Raw genomic sequence first — 15,573 nt, 5'->3', positions numbered from 1 at the left:
ATAAAACCAACAGCTTTTCAATTTTCACCACATCAAATATAAATAGGCTACCTTTTGATTCACTGGCACTTGCCACCCTGAACTTTGGCTCATGATGATCAAAACTCAAATATTTGGCATCATAACACTTAACAGCTTTGTTTCACTCAGTCTACTTTTCCATTCAGACTTCCAGTCTCTTGCAATCTGTACTATGGCACATATGCTATCACTGCATGCAAAGTTACAATTTTTGCTACATACTTCATCCATGTGTGCAGTCTTTAACAAACACAAAACACAACAAGCAAGTTCAACACATTTGTTTTATACTAACTTAGCATTCCCATGATTTAGCACGATTGGACTTGTTAGTTATGTTTATTATAAAAAGATAGATAAGAACTGTTAACAGCTAACAGTCTCTCACTCTAAGTAAGGTATGAATTCACAAGTGGCCCCAGTCACTCAGACTCAAGTCCCTACAGACAGTTTGAAGCTCATTCATATTACTTGTTTCCAGGCAAATAATATATCTGACCACTAACAGCAGCTCCTACTGTCTGAACAAATTCTGCCACCAGAAAGGAATTATACTATTCAGACAAACTGGACAGCCATCAAGCCCTAAGAGTAGTTACGTCCATTTTCTTACCCCACAGCTTTACAATCTTATTCATTTTTACAAAGGGCTGCAGAAATGAGGACACTGATTAGTAAGTATTCCCAGACTGGCAGCAATCTCTTAGGCAGACAAGAGACTTTTTATAATGTGGTGTGTTTCACCAAGTGACCCACAAAAGCTATCCAAAGCGCTTTGTGTGACTGTCATCTTACCTTCCGACATATCGTCCAGGCTCTCGATCTTGCGTTCACCATCTGCAGTGTACACTGTACGCACTCCTTGAGGAAGGTTCACATTGTCCGACAATGACCGGGTCAGCTCCATCAGCAAAGCATCAAACGACCTGAAGCGGTCGGGGGAGATAGCATACACCAGTCCCTTGAAATAACGGTCCCCATTGCGATAAAAGCGCACCTTCTTCGCTTTTTTCTCAGAGCTGAGGGCCTGCAAGGTGCGGGTGCGGTAAAAGCTGCAGTGAGCACTATGGGCCGGGCTGGGTACCAGTCCATTTCCTCGAGAACTGCCAGATCCTGACACAGAGCCGTGGCCGGAACCTGCTCCACCATTACCCCCGATAACGCCTCCACCACCTCCTGGTGATATCCCTCTCCGCACCGATCGCTGCTTTTTACCCCTTTCGTCAAAGTGTTCCAGCTCGATGCTTCGGTTTTGGGACATTCTGTAGCTGCTGATAAAAACATAACAATAAAAAATAAATGCCAAATACTGATCAATAGATATACCAATAAGAAATAATAACATTACCATTCAGAAACATTATTATTTAATCGTCCTTATCGCAGCTCCTAACAGTTACTCTAATATAAAATAGCAGATGCCAGTAGCTTCCTAAAGCCCACTGTATTAGATATCATTAGTAATTACAGCTGTTTTTAGATATAAAAGACATACCCCTTTGTTCACAACCCCACCGGCCACAGCACCCACATCTTAAACATAAACAAAGCAAACCCCATAGATATGTACAAGGTTCAAACCTTGGGAGCAGCTGATGTGACACAGCAGATTGGTACAAACAGCAGCAGGCTGTTGCTAACACGCCGCCGCTCCTGCCTCCCCTTTAGTGTCTCATTCTTTGTCGTCTCTCATTAGCCCAGGCAGACTGAGGGGGGAAAAGGCACTCTGTAATGAAGTAGCTTGTTCAGAGATATTATGTTTAAAATGAAAAGAAGAAAAAAAATCAGGTTTCTGTTCTGTAACTGTTGCAGAAATATGAAACAGGTTGAGCTTAGGCTGTAGCTTGCAGTCAGGGTAGCGATGCTGTTTTTTCGCTGGTCCACCGTAGGAGGAAAGGCATGTCAGAGTTACTCCCACCGCTTCAGGAGAAAAATAAAACACACCACGCTATCAGAAACTGGGAACCTGATGAAACAGCACCCAGGCCTTCAGCTGTGTGCAGCTGACATACAGAAAGCAAGGTAAACGAATACCAAAGTCCCACGGTTATGACAATCAGCCGTTCAAATGTTGTCTTCTCATCACTTCATCTGGCGTCCTTCCTCAACGCAGGACAAGCTGCAGCAATCAGGGAAGCAGAGGCTAATGCGGTGTGAAAGGGGACTGCCGGGCCGCTGCTGGGTCCTAAAGCCATCGGTTCAGGGAACACACAGCACCAGCCTTTCTCCGGTCCCGAGATAGCAAACAGGTAGCAACGTAGAGAGGGACAAGAGACCAGTAGTCATAGACGTACCTCTCAAGTGCACCTCACTACGAGGAACGTATCTCATTTGGGGTCTTAAAAAGTTCGTGTTCCTGAAAGTTCCACATTGAAATGGTCTGTCACACATTTACTGTTAAGAATTGTTTAATAATCATGGTAAATAAAAATAGAAATGAATCATATTACTTCATTAAAATATATTTTTTGTAAGTAAAATCAGCATATTTTAACCATCCTTTTATCTTCCTAGTTGAAGTTGTTAGTATGTATTCCACATTTTGAACCTGTTTTCAGTTTGCCATCCATTTCCTATTACATTTGCAATATTACCAGCTTACCATTTTTTAAGGTAACATAGGCAATCAATTCTTCAAGGGCAGCATGCATTGATTTGTAGATGCAACACTGAAATATAACATGTTTGCTAACAGCAACTTTTCATTAGTTGCAGATCTCTTTTAATCATGTGGAATTATTTAGATGACGTTTTACTTCTGCAGAGATTGTGCATATTGACTGATATTGGTGGATTTTAATGACAGAAGTATGAGTGGCCATTTATGCTTGAAATGTTCTGAATTGGGCAGTTTTGTCATTATTGGTTCATGTGTTTTGTTTCAATGCTTATTGGCAAAATGTTTACAACTATACATTTAACACCGTCTACAAGTGGTGCTGTTACTGTCATCACATCATCACTGTCAAAAATAAGAAGGCTTGTTGAGGGCAGTGTGGCAGTGTGTGTGTGTGTGTGTGTGTGTGTGTGTGTCTAAAAGCTGCAAGTTGAACGTTAGCCATATGTTTTCATTCGCTTATCAATGAGAAATCAGAAGTGTACAGAAAAGTATCTACCATTTTTTGAGGGGTAGTTGATATATGAAAAGAGCACCTATAGCATTACTTCTGCCTGGTTACTGATGAGGCTTGTTGGGCAGCAGTGTCTGTCAAAGAGCAATATGGCTATCTTATTTATGTGAAGACTTCACTGTCACATCTGATGTACCCTCTCTAAAGAGGCATGCATAGTCATCTGGGACAGTATGTATGTGGGTGTTTTGTACTCAAGTACCCTATTAGAACACTCTGGATTTTTAGTGTGAATTGGTTTAAGGGAACTAACATATGGCCATTTTCATACGTTAACATAACCAACTTTTTAGAGGATTGTGTTGCCACAGCCTGGCAATATACACAGTTTTTACTTGGGGGTAGGTGACCATTACTCACAAGGCAGTACAAAAGTCATATTCATAATATATATGTGCACTAAGTTCTTATTAGACCAGAAGTAAAAAAGAATATTCTTTCACCATTCAAGACAACATTTCTGTTACTGCATACAGGGTGTGTATGAGAGCACTGGACTCAATCTACCAATGCAAACATTGTTCTGACATGTACTTTAGAGCTGAAATGCATTCAAATACTTGGAGTTGGAATGGCATTAATAAGTGTGTCTCCCCAAAATTCTATCTGAATTCCCTGATTTTTTTTATTGTAAACTTCTTTAGAAGACCTGGCAGAAGGCCACAGTATCTGTTTTCTGGCTGTGAGTATTTAACATCTGCGCACAAGGCCAGGTGAGACTAATGTTCAAAATATATTTGCAAAAAGTCCTTATTATTCCAGGAGTACATTTTTATATCATTATCCAAGAGTATATCGTTACTCTTACTAGTAAATCCATTGTTTCAGAAAGCTTGTGTTGCTGCAGTTTGGCACTGGTTGTTTACAGACCTCATAAGAGGAATATAGATCTGCACAGTACAGTGTGTTTTTGCTGCAAGTCATTTCTACCAAGTATTTAATGGTTCAGGTGATGGGCAGCCTAACAAAAAAGTGCTTTTAATATCTATGATCATATTACAGCCTGACATTTTAGCTTATCTCCATCACTAGGTTGCAGCTTATTCAGGGCTCTCAGTTGTGTGCTTCTGGGAATTTTAGTTCATTTTTGCAAAATGCAATCTGTGTTAAACATTTCTGCCTGGATTAATTGCCTTATTCCAAATTGTAAATGATGATATTATGACTGGCTTACTCAAACCCACAACTTACTGAGGAAGGCTTCATAAACCTCTTTCAGCAGCAGACCATGATATAGGCTAAAGCAATGGATGGTTTCAAATGCCATGCTGTGCTAATCTAATCACTGATGCTACTGGATAATACAACAACCAGGTTCAGCGCTACCTTTACTTGCATTTTTGCATGACATTTCTATGCTGCTGTTATTGTTAATTCATCTTGTACTGACACTATACAGCTTCTATCAGTTATAGGCTTCTGTTATGGTAGCAAATAGCTTAAAATGCTATGCTTTTTAAATCAGTAAGTGCTCCTCTTGCCCTCTGTCCCTTCCCACCCTTCAGCAGCTTCTGGCACCCATATTAACTCCTTCCTTACGCTGGGGCAGTTCCATATAACTTGACATTATTATGATTAGAGCAATTCTGCTATTTAAGTATATCAGTAATATGCCAGTTTTGTTTAATTAGAGATTCTACATGAGCATGAGTGTACCAGTCTTAAAGCTGTGATGGCTACTAATTCATGTCTGCTAGCTGTTATTGTGTATTAAAATTTAATACAATCAGGAAGGTGAATCAAAGAACTTTTGCATGGCTTTAAAAATGTGTGCAAGGGGCCTATGATTTGAAAAAAAACAAAAGGTAAACCTAATCCACCACTGGCCAGATGCATTTTCTTTGAATGTAGGTTACAATTCTGTCTCAGTGAATGTGAGTTTTAAAGGCAAAGAAGTATTAAAGCTATGTCTGTTTATGAGAGACTGTATTGCTTGTTTAGCAAATGTGTATTAGTGTTTGTGCTGTAAAATTTGAAATAAAGTTTTACATTAAATCCAAATATCTGTAATCATTGTAGAAGTAAAGCAGAAAACAGTATGCACACACAGTTTTGAACAGTATTTATGGCAACTGGGGAGAAATGGAGAGATAGCCAAGTAATGGGACACTGGAATGGCTGCGTGCAGGGGGGGGGGTACCGCATGCATGGAGGGGCCGCATGCGTGGGGAGGAGGTACCACATTTTGCTTTCCTGTACATGTCCAGAATTTTTGACATGAAAAGTTGGCAACCCTACATTTTGCCCATTTGGTCCACATTATAAGGGCTTGTGTTCCTCATTTTGGAGATGGAATGTTGAGAGCTATTGTCACAGCATAAACCTGTACTGTGTTTTTTTTTTGGGGGGGGGGCAAAGTAAACAAAATTACGATATAGTTGGGACTGCATCATTAGGAGAATTAGAACAGATTAAGCAGGTATTTCAGGTTTTTGTGCTAAAGACACGGCCACCCGTGGTATTTCCTTTTGCGACAAAATGTTTGCTATGGAATGAACATATTAGTGGTTAGCGCTGTAACACCAATCAGAAATGGATGACCTCAGCTGGGGTAGGAGCTGCATGTGACAGCATACCTTTCATGTTGTGTAACTTTATAACACTATATCCCCTGACTGAGTCTGACAGGTACTTATTAACCAACAATGGTAGACTGACTACTGACACACTGCTAGCAGTAAACCCAGAAAATCTTTCTGAAAATATTATGAGATGGGACAAGAGTAATAACTCAAAACTCAGGTCTTATCTTCAGCAAAAGGTGGTGGAGGTGATCTCTTGATCAGAGTGATCTCTAACATGGTATACTTTTGGATCCTAAAGAGACTGAATAATCCATTCATGGAGCCACAGTTGCCTGCTGGTTGGGGTTTATTTTCTTCTCCTACCTATACTGGGTGTCTTCTTTGATAAGAGTAGATGGCACATGCCTTCCAACTTCCATTCTTCCAACCATTTTGCTTCATAACTTGCTCTGGTTAGGGTCACGGTAGTAGAAAGCTGAGCAGGGCAGACAAGATTTCACTAATTGCATCAACAGTCTCCAGGTCATTTTATGGGATACTTATGCTTTCCAGATAAGTTGAGATATGTAATTCCTCCGGCATGTCCTTGGGCTGCCTGAGGCCTTCTCCCAGTGGGCCATGCCTGATGAAAAACTGATGGTGAACAAAGGCAATGATGCTTGGCTTCACCTTAGTGTCCACCAATATATTATCTTTTTCTGAAATCTTAAAATCTGATGATCACCACGGACATGGTCTTTTGAGTGACAGTATTGGTAGAAAACAAATTAAAATATAAAATAAAATAAAAATAAATAAAAGAAACAGTTCTCAAAAATATTCAGTTCAGATTCAAAAAAGGCACACAAATAAGATTCACTAAACAACTCATTAACTTCAACTGGCCACAAGATCTTGCAGAAAATACAATGTTTCCCTTAGGATGGGTCTACACCACACAAACTGAAGAGTAGGGGCTTCATATCGACCACTCCACCAAGCACAGTCTTTGACCAAGCTTCACAGACCCCTTTCTTACCATGCTGTTGTTGGGTTTCAGTGTCTTTCAGTGCTCATTGGCCTACTGTAACTGTATTCTGAATAAACACTTACTTTTAAACACACACACACACACACACACACACACACACACACACACACACACACACACATTAATTTAGGGGAAGGGTGTTAATAAGCTGCTATTCTACATCCTTCTGCCCTGTGCTATCATAGTAAACTACCACCACACCGGGTTGCTAGGCTGAGGACCTCCTTGTTGCTGTTTCACTCTTATTAGTAAATTAGATAATCATACATACAAACAATAACGTGTAACAGAACAGTCTGACTAATCAGATGTTGATATACATAGCTTGTAAGCATTTAGCAATAAATGCCCTTTTATAAAGGAATAAATAAGTAAATAGCTGTCATCCACAAACTTTTGAAAACTAAGTAAATAAAATATTTAAGAAAGAATGAGTTATGTAGTACAGACAGTTAAATATACAAAGCAATATGAACTTGTACAGGGAAAAAAATATTTTGAAAAATTACAGAAGGCAAAATTTCTGTCTAAAGATACACTTTTCTTAGCTATTCGTAACTGAAAGGATGATTGAGCCCTAATGTAAAGTAGTTAGATTTCCAGACAGAAACATAAAGGCAGAGAGCAAAATTCACTGGTCAGAAACACGGGGTAATTCTTCTTCTTCTTCTTCTTCTCCTCTCAGTCTCTCCCTTTTCTTTTTTTGGGACTACTGTTCATTTAACTATTTGGATTTTATTTTTCCATACTGAAACTACAGATGTAACTAACCAAATATTCACATTCACCTACTTAACTGTCTCTTGTCTTCAAATTACGAATTGCTCTTTTATAGTCTTTTGCTTCCTGACCTAGGAATAGTCAAAGATCTTGTAATTAAAGTGAAGAATAATTAGGTTCATAAGTTAATAGGTATATACCAGACTAATGACCACCAGGGCCTTTATAAGCCTGGCAGCACAGCCCAATCCAGTTGTGTCCCTATGTACATAGACATCTATTAGGAGTGGGTATGTGAGTAAGTTTCTAAAGGCTATGTGGGGGAGTATGCTAGTTTGGGAATAGTTGCTGTCTGCCTCTGTCAGAAACATGGGGGCCAGACCCTGGGTGAATTTTTGATTTCTCATCCATTGGTCAATGTTGTAGATCATTGTGTGTATTGTAACTAGTCAGCCACTGTAGCTAAATAGCTTGCGCATATGATACTGAGCACATGCAAGATCAGTGCCATTTTGTATAGTCAGTCAGAGTAAATTCAGGCATGAATGGAGATGCACATGCGAGTGTGTTTGAAGTAATAAGTCAATCAGTTAGCTTAAGTATATGTTCCAGTTACAGCTCCTGATGTGTTTATGTACAATAAATGACTTAAACGAATACCCAGCCTCAGTGTCTCATTTGATACACGAGACATGCAACATGGTGTCAAAAGTGGGATCCAAATTTGAAGCTACTTACAAACCATGACGCACGCAGTTAGAAGTGGAGAAATATACAACAGCGAACTTGCACACAGGTCAGCAGTTATTCAAAGGTACTTCAACTCATTTAAATGATTTTTTAGTTGCCGAATAAGTGGCGAAGCATTCAAAATGTTCAAAATAATTGCAGAACATGTTCAAAATAATTTCTGAAGTGTTTAAAATGTACAAAAGGCTGAAACAACTGAATTTTTTTTTTAATGTACTACTTTTTCACATTAACTAAAACTTTTCAAAGTATCCAACGTTTCTGGAATGCTCACAGTGTTTGCAGTGTTAAAGAAAAGCCTTTTCAGAGATATTGTTGTCAGTTGGGCATAATTACAAGTACCTGGTCTATGCTTATATTTAAATGAATTTTGTTGTTATGGTAGATGGATTTTGCAGACCCAGACCAGTGGTGTTTGATAATAATATTGCTGAGAATTAGCCAATATGTGAGCAAGAATATGATATTTTCATACAGGCCGCATATTCTGATAAAGACACATACAAAGGCATTCATGCTTCTTAATTTTGCTGGATCAGAAGCCATTGAGAGGGAACATTCATTTGTATGTGCACCTGCCATGTATGCAGGGGAGGGGGAGAACTGCCATATTGTGATAAAGACTGAAATGCAGGAAGACCCTGAGTGCTTAAAACATAAATTTAGAGAAATATGTAACCCTCAAATGAATATTACAATGGAAAGGCATACGTTTTACACAATAAATCAAAAACCTGGTGAAGCTATAGTGACATATATTATTGACTTAAGAAATAAACCAAAAATGTGCAGATTTGGTGATTTACGAGGTGAGTCAATTAAAGACAGGATTGTGTGTGATGTTAATGATGCAGTGAAAAAGATTTTGCTTTGAGACAGTGATTTGATGTTGAGCAAAGCCATTGAAATTTGTCAAATACATGAGCTTACAGAAAAGCAAATGAATATGCTTATGAATGAGAAAAGCATGCATGCAGCATCTGCCAGTGCGAATGTTGATAGTGTACAGCATAAAACTAAGATGAAAAAGAAATATAAAACAAAGGGTAATGCAGCAAACAACCTCATTGTTAACTGATGTGAATGTGTAGGCAGTTGTGACATCCATGCACTGGCCCAGTAATCAAGGAGCCTCAATCCTCACCACTAACACCAGTGAGGGGTGTCCACATTAGGAAGGATAACAAATACACACACAGTAAAGTACAATTTCCCTTAAGAGCACACAGAGATCACAGTCAGTCTGGGGCTAGTTTCACCCTTTCTCTCCAGATCCCCAGTAAGACTCTCCACTGGCACAGCTATAGGGTACAGGTTTCAGCCTAGTGGTCAAGCTAAAACCTCCAGCACCCTCTCTGTCCAACCAGTGCTTCGTGTCCCTGCCCAAGTATCTGATACACACTCTTTAAGATATGAGTTATATACAAACACACAGACACTCCTGGGGAAGGCTGACACAGGTTCTCCAGCTATGCCCCTTCCTGCCAGTCTATAAGCTAGTACCAGCTGCCACCAACCAGTAATATAAGCTACAAAAAAAGGCCCTTACCAAAGGGTGTCCAGTTATTACTGTGCAATATTATTATCCAAATACGTGTGACCCAGGGCTAAAGCTATTGGAGTGGCTTGGACAGTATCATTATATATGTGCAATGTACTCTAGAGCTTAAATTATGTCTACACAAAACAGCCTCAGTTGTAAGGTTTAAAATATTTAATAATAAATAAGAAAACACAAGACAATACTTCTTACTACACAGTGCTAGTCAAGAGTTTAGAGATCACAGAAAAATGCTTAAAATAATGCAGTAGAATAGTGCTGACATCAATACAGAAAACAGCTAGACTAAACTTACTATTTTCTATCTATATCTAAGAGCAATCACAGTTCTAAATAAACTTACATATAGAGCAAAAGCAGAGTACTGATGAATTGTTGCCAGCTTTAGACAAAATCCAAAATGCTCTCTCTCTCTCTCTCTCTGTCTTTGAGAAAGTCCTTTAAGTTGATAATACATCCTGCTGACTCATTTTAGATTACATAATTCTTAACAATTCTTTGGTTTCCCAGGCTAACAGAAACTCTACATTTACATTTCTTAGTAAGCTTGCACCTGGTCAGGAAACCACAGCAATTAAAGACATTATATATGTAAAATTTAGCAGTTAACTCTGGTCTCAAAACAATAGAAAGAATCTGCTGGTTCAGACACCACAACTCCGAGCCCTGAGATCAAACAGTCATAAAATGCTTGACTTATCAGCTTTCTAACAGCAGAGTGCACTGTTGTTACATTTTTGCAGTTCAACATCCAATACAGTCTTCTCACATTTAAAAGAACAAGCCTGTGGCTTTTATTAATATTTACAAAGACATAAAATTATCTACAAAATTCTATCTAGCTAGGCTGGCAGTCTTCACATATCTTCACCCCCCCCCCCATTGAGAACTCAAGCTAGTTTTTCAAATGTGCCTTGAGGAACGTTGCTTGAGAGGGTTGGGTCTATCTGAGTATACCTTACCCCATTCCCTGTCTTGAGACCCCATCTGCATTGGCATTGCTACTCCCACTGTGGTGCAGCACTGACATATCATATGCTTGCAACCCTAGGCTCCATCTTAGCAACTTGGAATTTTGCTGGCTGGCTCTGTTTAACCATGTTAGCGGATTGTGATCTGTCACTACAGTGAATTTTCTTCTATACAGATAAGGCTGAAGATTCTGCAGTGCCCACACTATGGCTAGACATTCCAGTTCTAAAGATGCATAGCATTTCTCCACTGGGTTGGAGCCTATAACTGATGATAAACCACTGGGTGCTCATCTCCCTCTGAAGAAATCTAGCTAAGTACAGCCCCCACCCATGGTTCAAAGCATCCACCTGCACAACTAATTATTTGCTATAATCTGCCCTGGCTAGCACAGGGGGTCCTCATAAAGCTTCTTTAAGCTTCTGGAATGCCTGCTCACATGCTGTGGTCCACACTACCTTATCTGGCCTGTTCTTCCTTGTCAGGTTTGTGAGGGGAGCAGCTATGGTACTATAACTGGGGATGAACTTTCTGTAGTACCCTGCTGTCCCTAAGAATGCTCTCAACTGCTTGTTGGTAACAGGTGCAGGTCATGCCTGAATGGGTTCCACTTTGGCAGGTTCTGGCCTGATCTTATCACTCTCCACTCTATGGCCCAGGTAGGTGACCTCTGCCATATCCATCTGACATTTGCTGGGCTTAATGGTCAACCCTGCCCTCTGTAGTCTATCCAGCACCTCCTGACATGTTGAAGGTGCTCTTGCCAGGAATGGCTATAGATGGCAATATCATCCAGGTAAGTATGGCCAAACCTCATCCTACTGCTAGGATATGAACTAACAGCCTCCAGAAAGTCACTGGGGCATTTTTCATTCCAAAGGGCATCTTTTTGAACTCATACAAGCCAAAAGAAGTCAGAAAGGTTGACCTCTCTCTAGTGCTGGCAGTCAAGGGCACTTGCCAGTAACCCTTGGTAAGATCAATGATGGTAAGATACTTAGCACCACCCAGCTGCTCTAGGGCCTCATCTGTCCTAGGCATGGGGTAAGCGTCTGACTCTGTGTGACTATTTAATTTCCTGTAGTCCACACAGAACCTGGTGCTGCCATCCTTCTTTAGCACCAGCATCTCTGGGGAGGCCCAGGGACTGTTGGACTCTTGAATTACCCCTAATTCCAACATCTCCTGTATCTCCTCCCTCAGAGTCTATTTGACTCTCTCAGGCACCCTGCAAGGGGCTGCCTAATAGGCCTTTGGGGTCCTGTATCCACCTGGCGCTGCATCAGGTGGGTGCACCCTGGTTTCCCAGTGAACATGTCCCCAAAATTCCTGTAACACTGCTTGGATATCTCAAACCTGGGTAGGAGATAGCTGCTGGGACATTGCTACCCCTTCCACTGAGCTGTCAGTCCTAGCCTCACTGAGGAGATCAGTCACCAGATCTCCCTCAGACTCCTCCTGCAATCCACAGCAAATACTCAGCACAAGGGCCTCCCTATCATGGTAAGGTTTCATCATGTTAACATGGTACAATTTGTGCTCCTGCCTCCTGCCTAGCAATTGTACCATGTAGTTAACATCACTGACCTTCCTTACCACCCTTGTAGGGTCCCTCCCAAGCTGCTTGCAGCTTGTTGTATCTGACAGGAATGAGAACCATTACCTGCTGCCCTACAGCATACTCTCTAGCTTGAGCATTCCTGTCATCCCATACCTTTTTCTGTTGTTGGGCTTCTGCCAGGTTCTCCTGAGTCAAGCCCATGAGTTTCCTGAGCCTTGTCCTGAGGTTTAGAATATATGCCACAATAGACTCCTTGTGAGATTCACACTCACCTTCCCACTCATCTTGAATTAAATCTAGAGGTCACCTCACCCTATGTCCATACAGCAACTCAAAGGGTGAAAAACCTGTGGATTCTTGGGGCACCTCTCTGTAAGCAAACAGAAGGGGGGAATATCTGTCCCACTCCCTCTTAAACCAGTCTGCAAATGCCCATAGCATGTACTTGATTGTAGAGTTTAACCTCTCAACAAGACAATTAGTCTGGGAATTGTAGGGGGTGGCCTTCAGGTGCTTCACCCCACAGTACTTCCACAGACAAGCCAGCAGGTCTGACATGAAATTGGCACCTCTGTCAGTGAGTATTTCTTTTGGGAAACCTACCCTTCTGAAAATCTCTAACAAAGCATTTGCCACCTATTCTGCCTCAATGGAGGGCAAAACCACTGCCTTAGGGTATCTTGTAGCATAATCTACTTCCACTAGGATATACTTTTTCCCTCTGGAACTTGGGGTACTCAGAGGCCCCAAAATATCCATAGCTACCCTCTGAAATGGCTCCTCAATCACAGGCAAAGTCATCAAAGGAGCTCTCACCTTGTCTCCTGCCTTGCCTGTCTTTTGGCTCTGCTCACAGGTCCTGCAGTATCCTGTTACATCTCTGGAAATTCCAGGCCAATAGAAGTTCTGCATAATACATCTCTTTGCACATTTTATGCCCATATGACCTGCAGAGGGAATATCATGGGCTATGGCTAGAAGTGCCAGGCAGTAGGCTCCAGACACTATCTCACCTTCGAGCCCTCCCTCAGGGATCCCCTCTATATACAGTAACCCTTTGTCCCAGTATACAAATTCCCCCTTCCCTTGAGAATCAGGTGCCTCACTAGCTACCTGCCTCAGGCCTTGTAATGTAGAGTCTGAGAGCAGAGCCTGCCTCACCTCTCTTTGTAACCCTTCCCAGCTCCCCTTCCAGAGGAAGTCTGGCATTCTCTAACAGCGGTGCCTCACTGTCAGCCTGGGTACTATTACTCACCTCTACCTTTGGAGTCACTCTGTCCAAGGGAACATCAGTACCCACAAGCAACTGTGGCTTACCTTCAGTCTCACTGCTACAGAGTCAGTCCCTTCCTGAAGTAATCACCTCACCAGTCCTGGGTGCAAGTATATGGTCTGTCTGGGTCTCCCCCAGGCTACCAGACCCACATGCTTGTCTCAAAGCCTGACTGCGTGTAACTGCATTAACATATAGTACTGCCTCATCAAAATCCTTCTCTATCAGGACATCTGCAGGATGAAACTTTGGGAACCCTGTTTTCTCAAAACAACCTACAATTGGCATTTTGTCCTTCCCACTTACTGACTCCCTCACCTTTTGTTCCCCACCTTGCCTCCGTGGACATATGTATGCCACATGGCCCCACTGGTTGTATTCAAAACATTTAACCCTAGGTGCTGGATGTGTACCTGGACTAGTGGCCTTCCCTACTAATGGCAGATTCTGTTGGGGAAGTCTGGACTACCCATCATGGGTTCCTTTAGACCCATGAGCAGTACTGAGGGTCCCTTTTCTGTGCAGGGATGCCCTGCTTGCTAGGTATTGGTCTCCCTTCTTCCCCAACTCATCTGAAGTAGCACATTTTCTTTCACTTAACCAGATCCTCATGTCCTCAGGCAAAGTTCTAAGGGCTTGTTCCCTCACCAAAGGTCTGCCAGCCCTTCAAAAGTGGCGACCTGACATCCACTCACCCATCTATGAAAATAATTGCTCAGTTCAGCAACATATTCACACACACTTTCATCTGCCTTGCATCTATGCTCACAAAACTTTTTCCTATAAGCTTCAGGTGTTAGCTTAAAAAATTCTAACAGACAATTCTTAACAGCAGTATAAGTCAAGAAATCATTGCCTGATAGTTTCAGAAGTACATTTACAGCTTTACCATGGAGTAAGTGGGTCAGGAAACGTACCCAGAGCCTTTAGTCAACATCATACTGTTTACATACCCTCTCAAACATATGAATAAAACTATCAAAATTATCCCCCTCTGTAAACCGTGGAAGAAATTTACTGACATTTTGTGCACAAAGGCGTTAGGTGGATTAAATGGCCGCATCCATGTGTTTATTGCCAATTATTGCCATTCCCCTTTTACTAAATCCAGTTGATAGAGATGTGCGCAAAGCAGGAATGTCAGGAGGCCATTTATTTATTTATTTCATAGCAATGCCCTAAACACTACAGAATAGACAGCACTGGTGATATCCGACACTTCCAATAGTCATACCCACATGACAAGATTTCTTCTCATGACATTCTCAAATTTTCAGTTCCTGTAGGCCAGCTTACAATCTGCCAAGAAGCCATTGGCAGGCTGATAAGTCCCCTGGTAATAATCCCCTTGGGCTGTCCAGCCTGTGGGAGGTACAGCTAAAGAGTCCTGTGATGCCCCCACTTACCCTGGCCTCCCTTACCCTTCCTATCTTCCTCCACAGAAGGGAGGAATATCCCTCCCTTCTGCCAAGCACATCTCAATTTCCTCAAAGTGTAGGCCCTTTAGAGCTAAACTTGCTTGTAACTCCTCATAAAAAACATGCATTCCCTCCTGACAGGTGAACCCCATCCCCAGCATACCTCTCTGGTCAGCTGACCTTAATGCCAAAGTGGTTAATGTACACCCCAGCAATGCTCATTAATAATTTATCCATGGTGTTAATTCTTCACCTCATCCTTTTCATTGCTTTAATTGACTTTGCCCCCCCACGACCTTATTTTCTGAAATATTTCCAACCAGCAGATTATAGCCTGAGGTCAACGATCATGTAAATAATTTACTTCTTGTACCATAAACTCCACTGGTTCTCTTATTGGATATTGGTAAATGTCATTACCCCCTGAGTGTAGCACAAGCTGCTGGTGTTTTCCCCCTTCCAGCTGCCCTGTGTAACACTGACTTCAGTTGATGCCATTGCATGCCTGATACCCTAAACCAAACTGCCTCATAACCACGTTGATTCCATCTCCAGGCAGAAGAGACCATCCTGGCTTGAACCCAGCACTGAAACCTCTGAATAAAAGAATA

General features: G+C 41.5%; 1 protein-coding gene across 1 annotated transcript in view; it reads right to left on the bottom strand.

The window, feature by feature from the left end:
- Positions 1-2,168, bottom strand: part of DCLK2 (doublecortin like kinase 2) — a 1,465,027-nt gene extending 1,462,859 nt beyond the window's left edge. The window contains exons 1-2 of the mRNA XM_044063457.1: positions 1,603-2,168; positions 817-1,292 (exon numbers count right to left, since the gene is read on the bottom strand). Of these exons, the coding sequence (XP_043919392.1) occupies positions 817-1,282 (466 nt within the window). The 5' untranslated portion in view covers positions 1,283-1,292; positions 1,603-2,168. The remainder of the gene's footprint in view (positions 1-816; positions 1,293-1,602) is intronic.
- Positions 2,169-15,573: the final 13,405 nt, after the last annotated feature.

This window comes from Protopterus annectens, chromosome 2.part1, assembly GCF_019279795.1.
Source record: "Protopterus annectens isolate FY-2018-M chromosome 2.part1, PAN1.0, whole genome shotgun sequence".
Taxonomy (NCBI): domain Eukaryota; kingdom Metazoa; phylum Chordata; order Ceratodontiformes; family Protopteridae; genus Protopterus; species Protopterus annectens.
The sequence above is the reverse complement of the archived record's forward strand: the minus strand, read 5'-3'. Positions and strand labels throughout refer to the sequence as shown.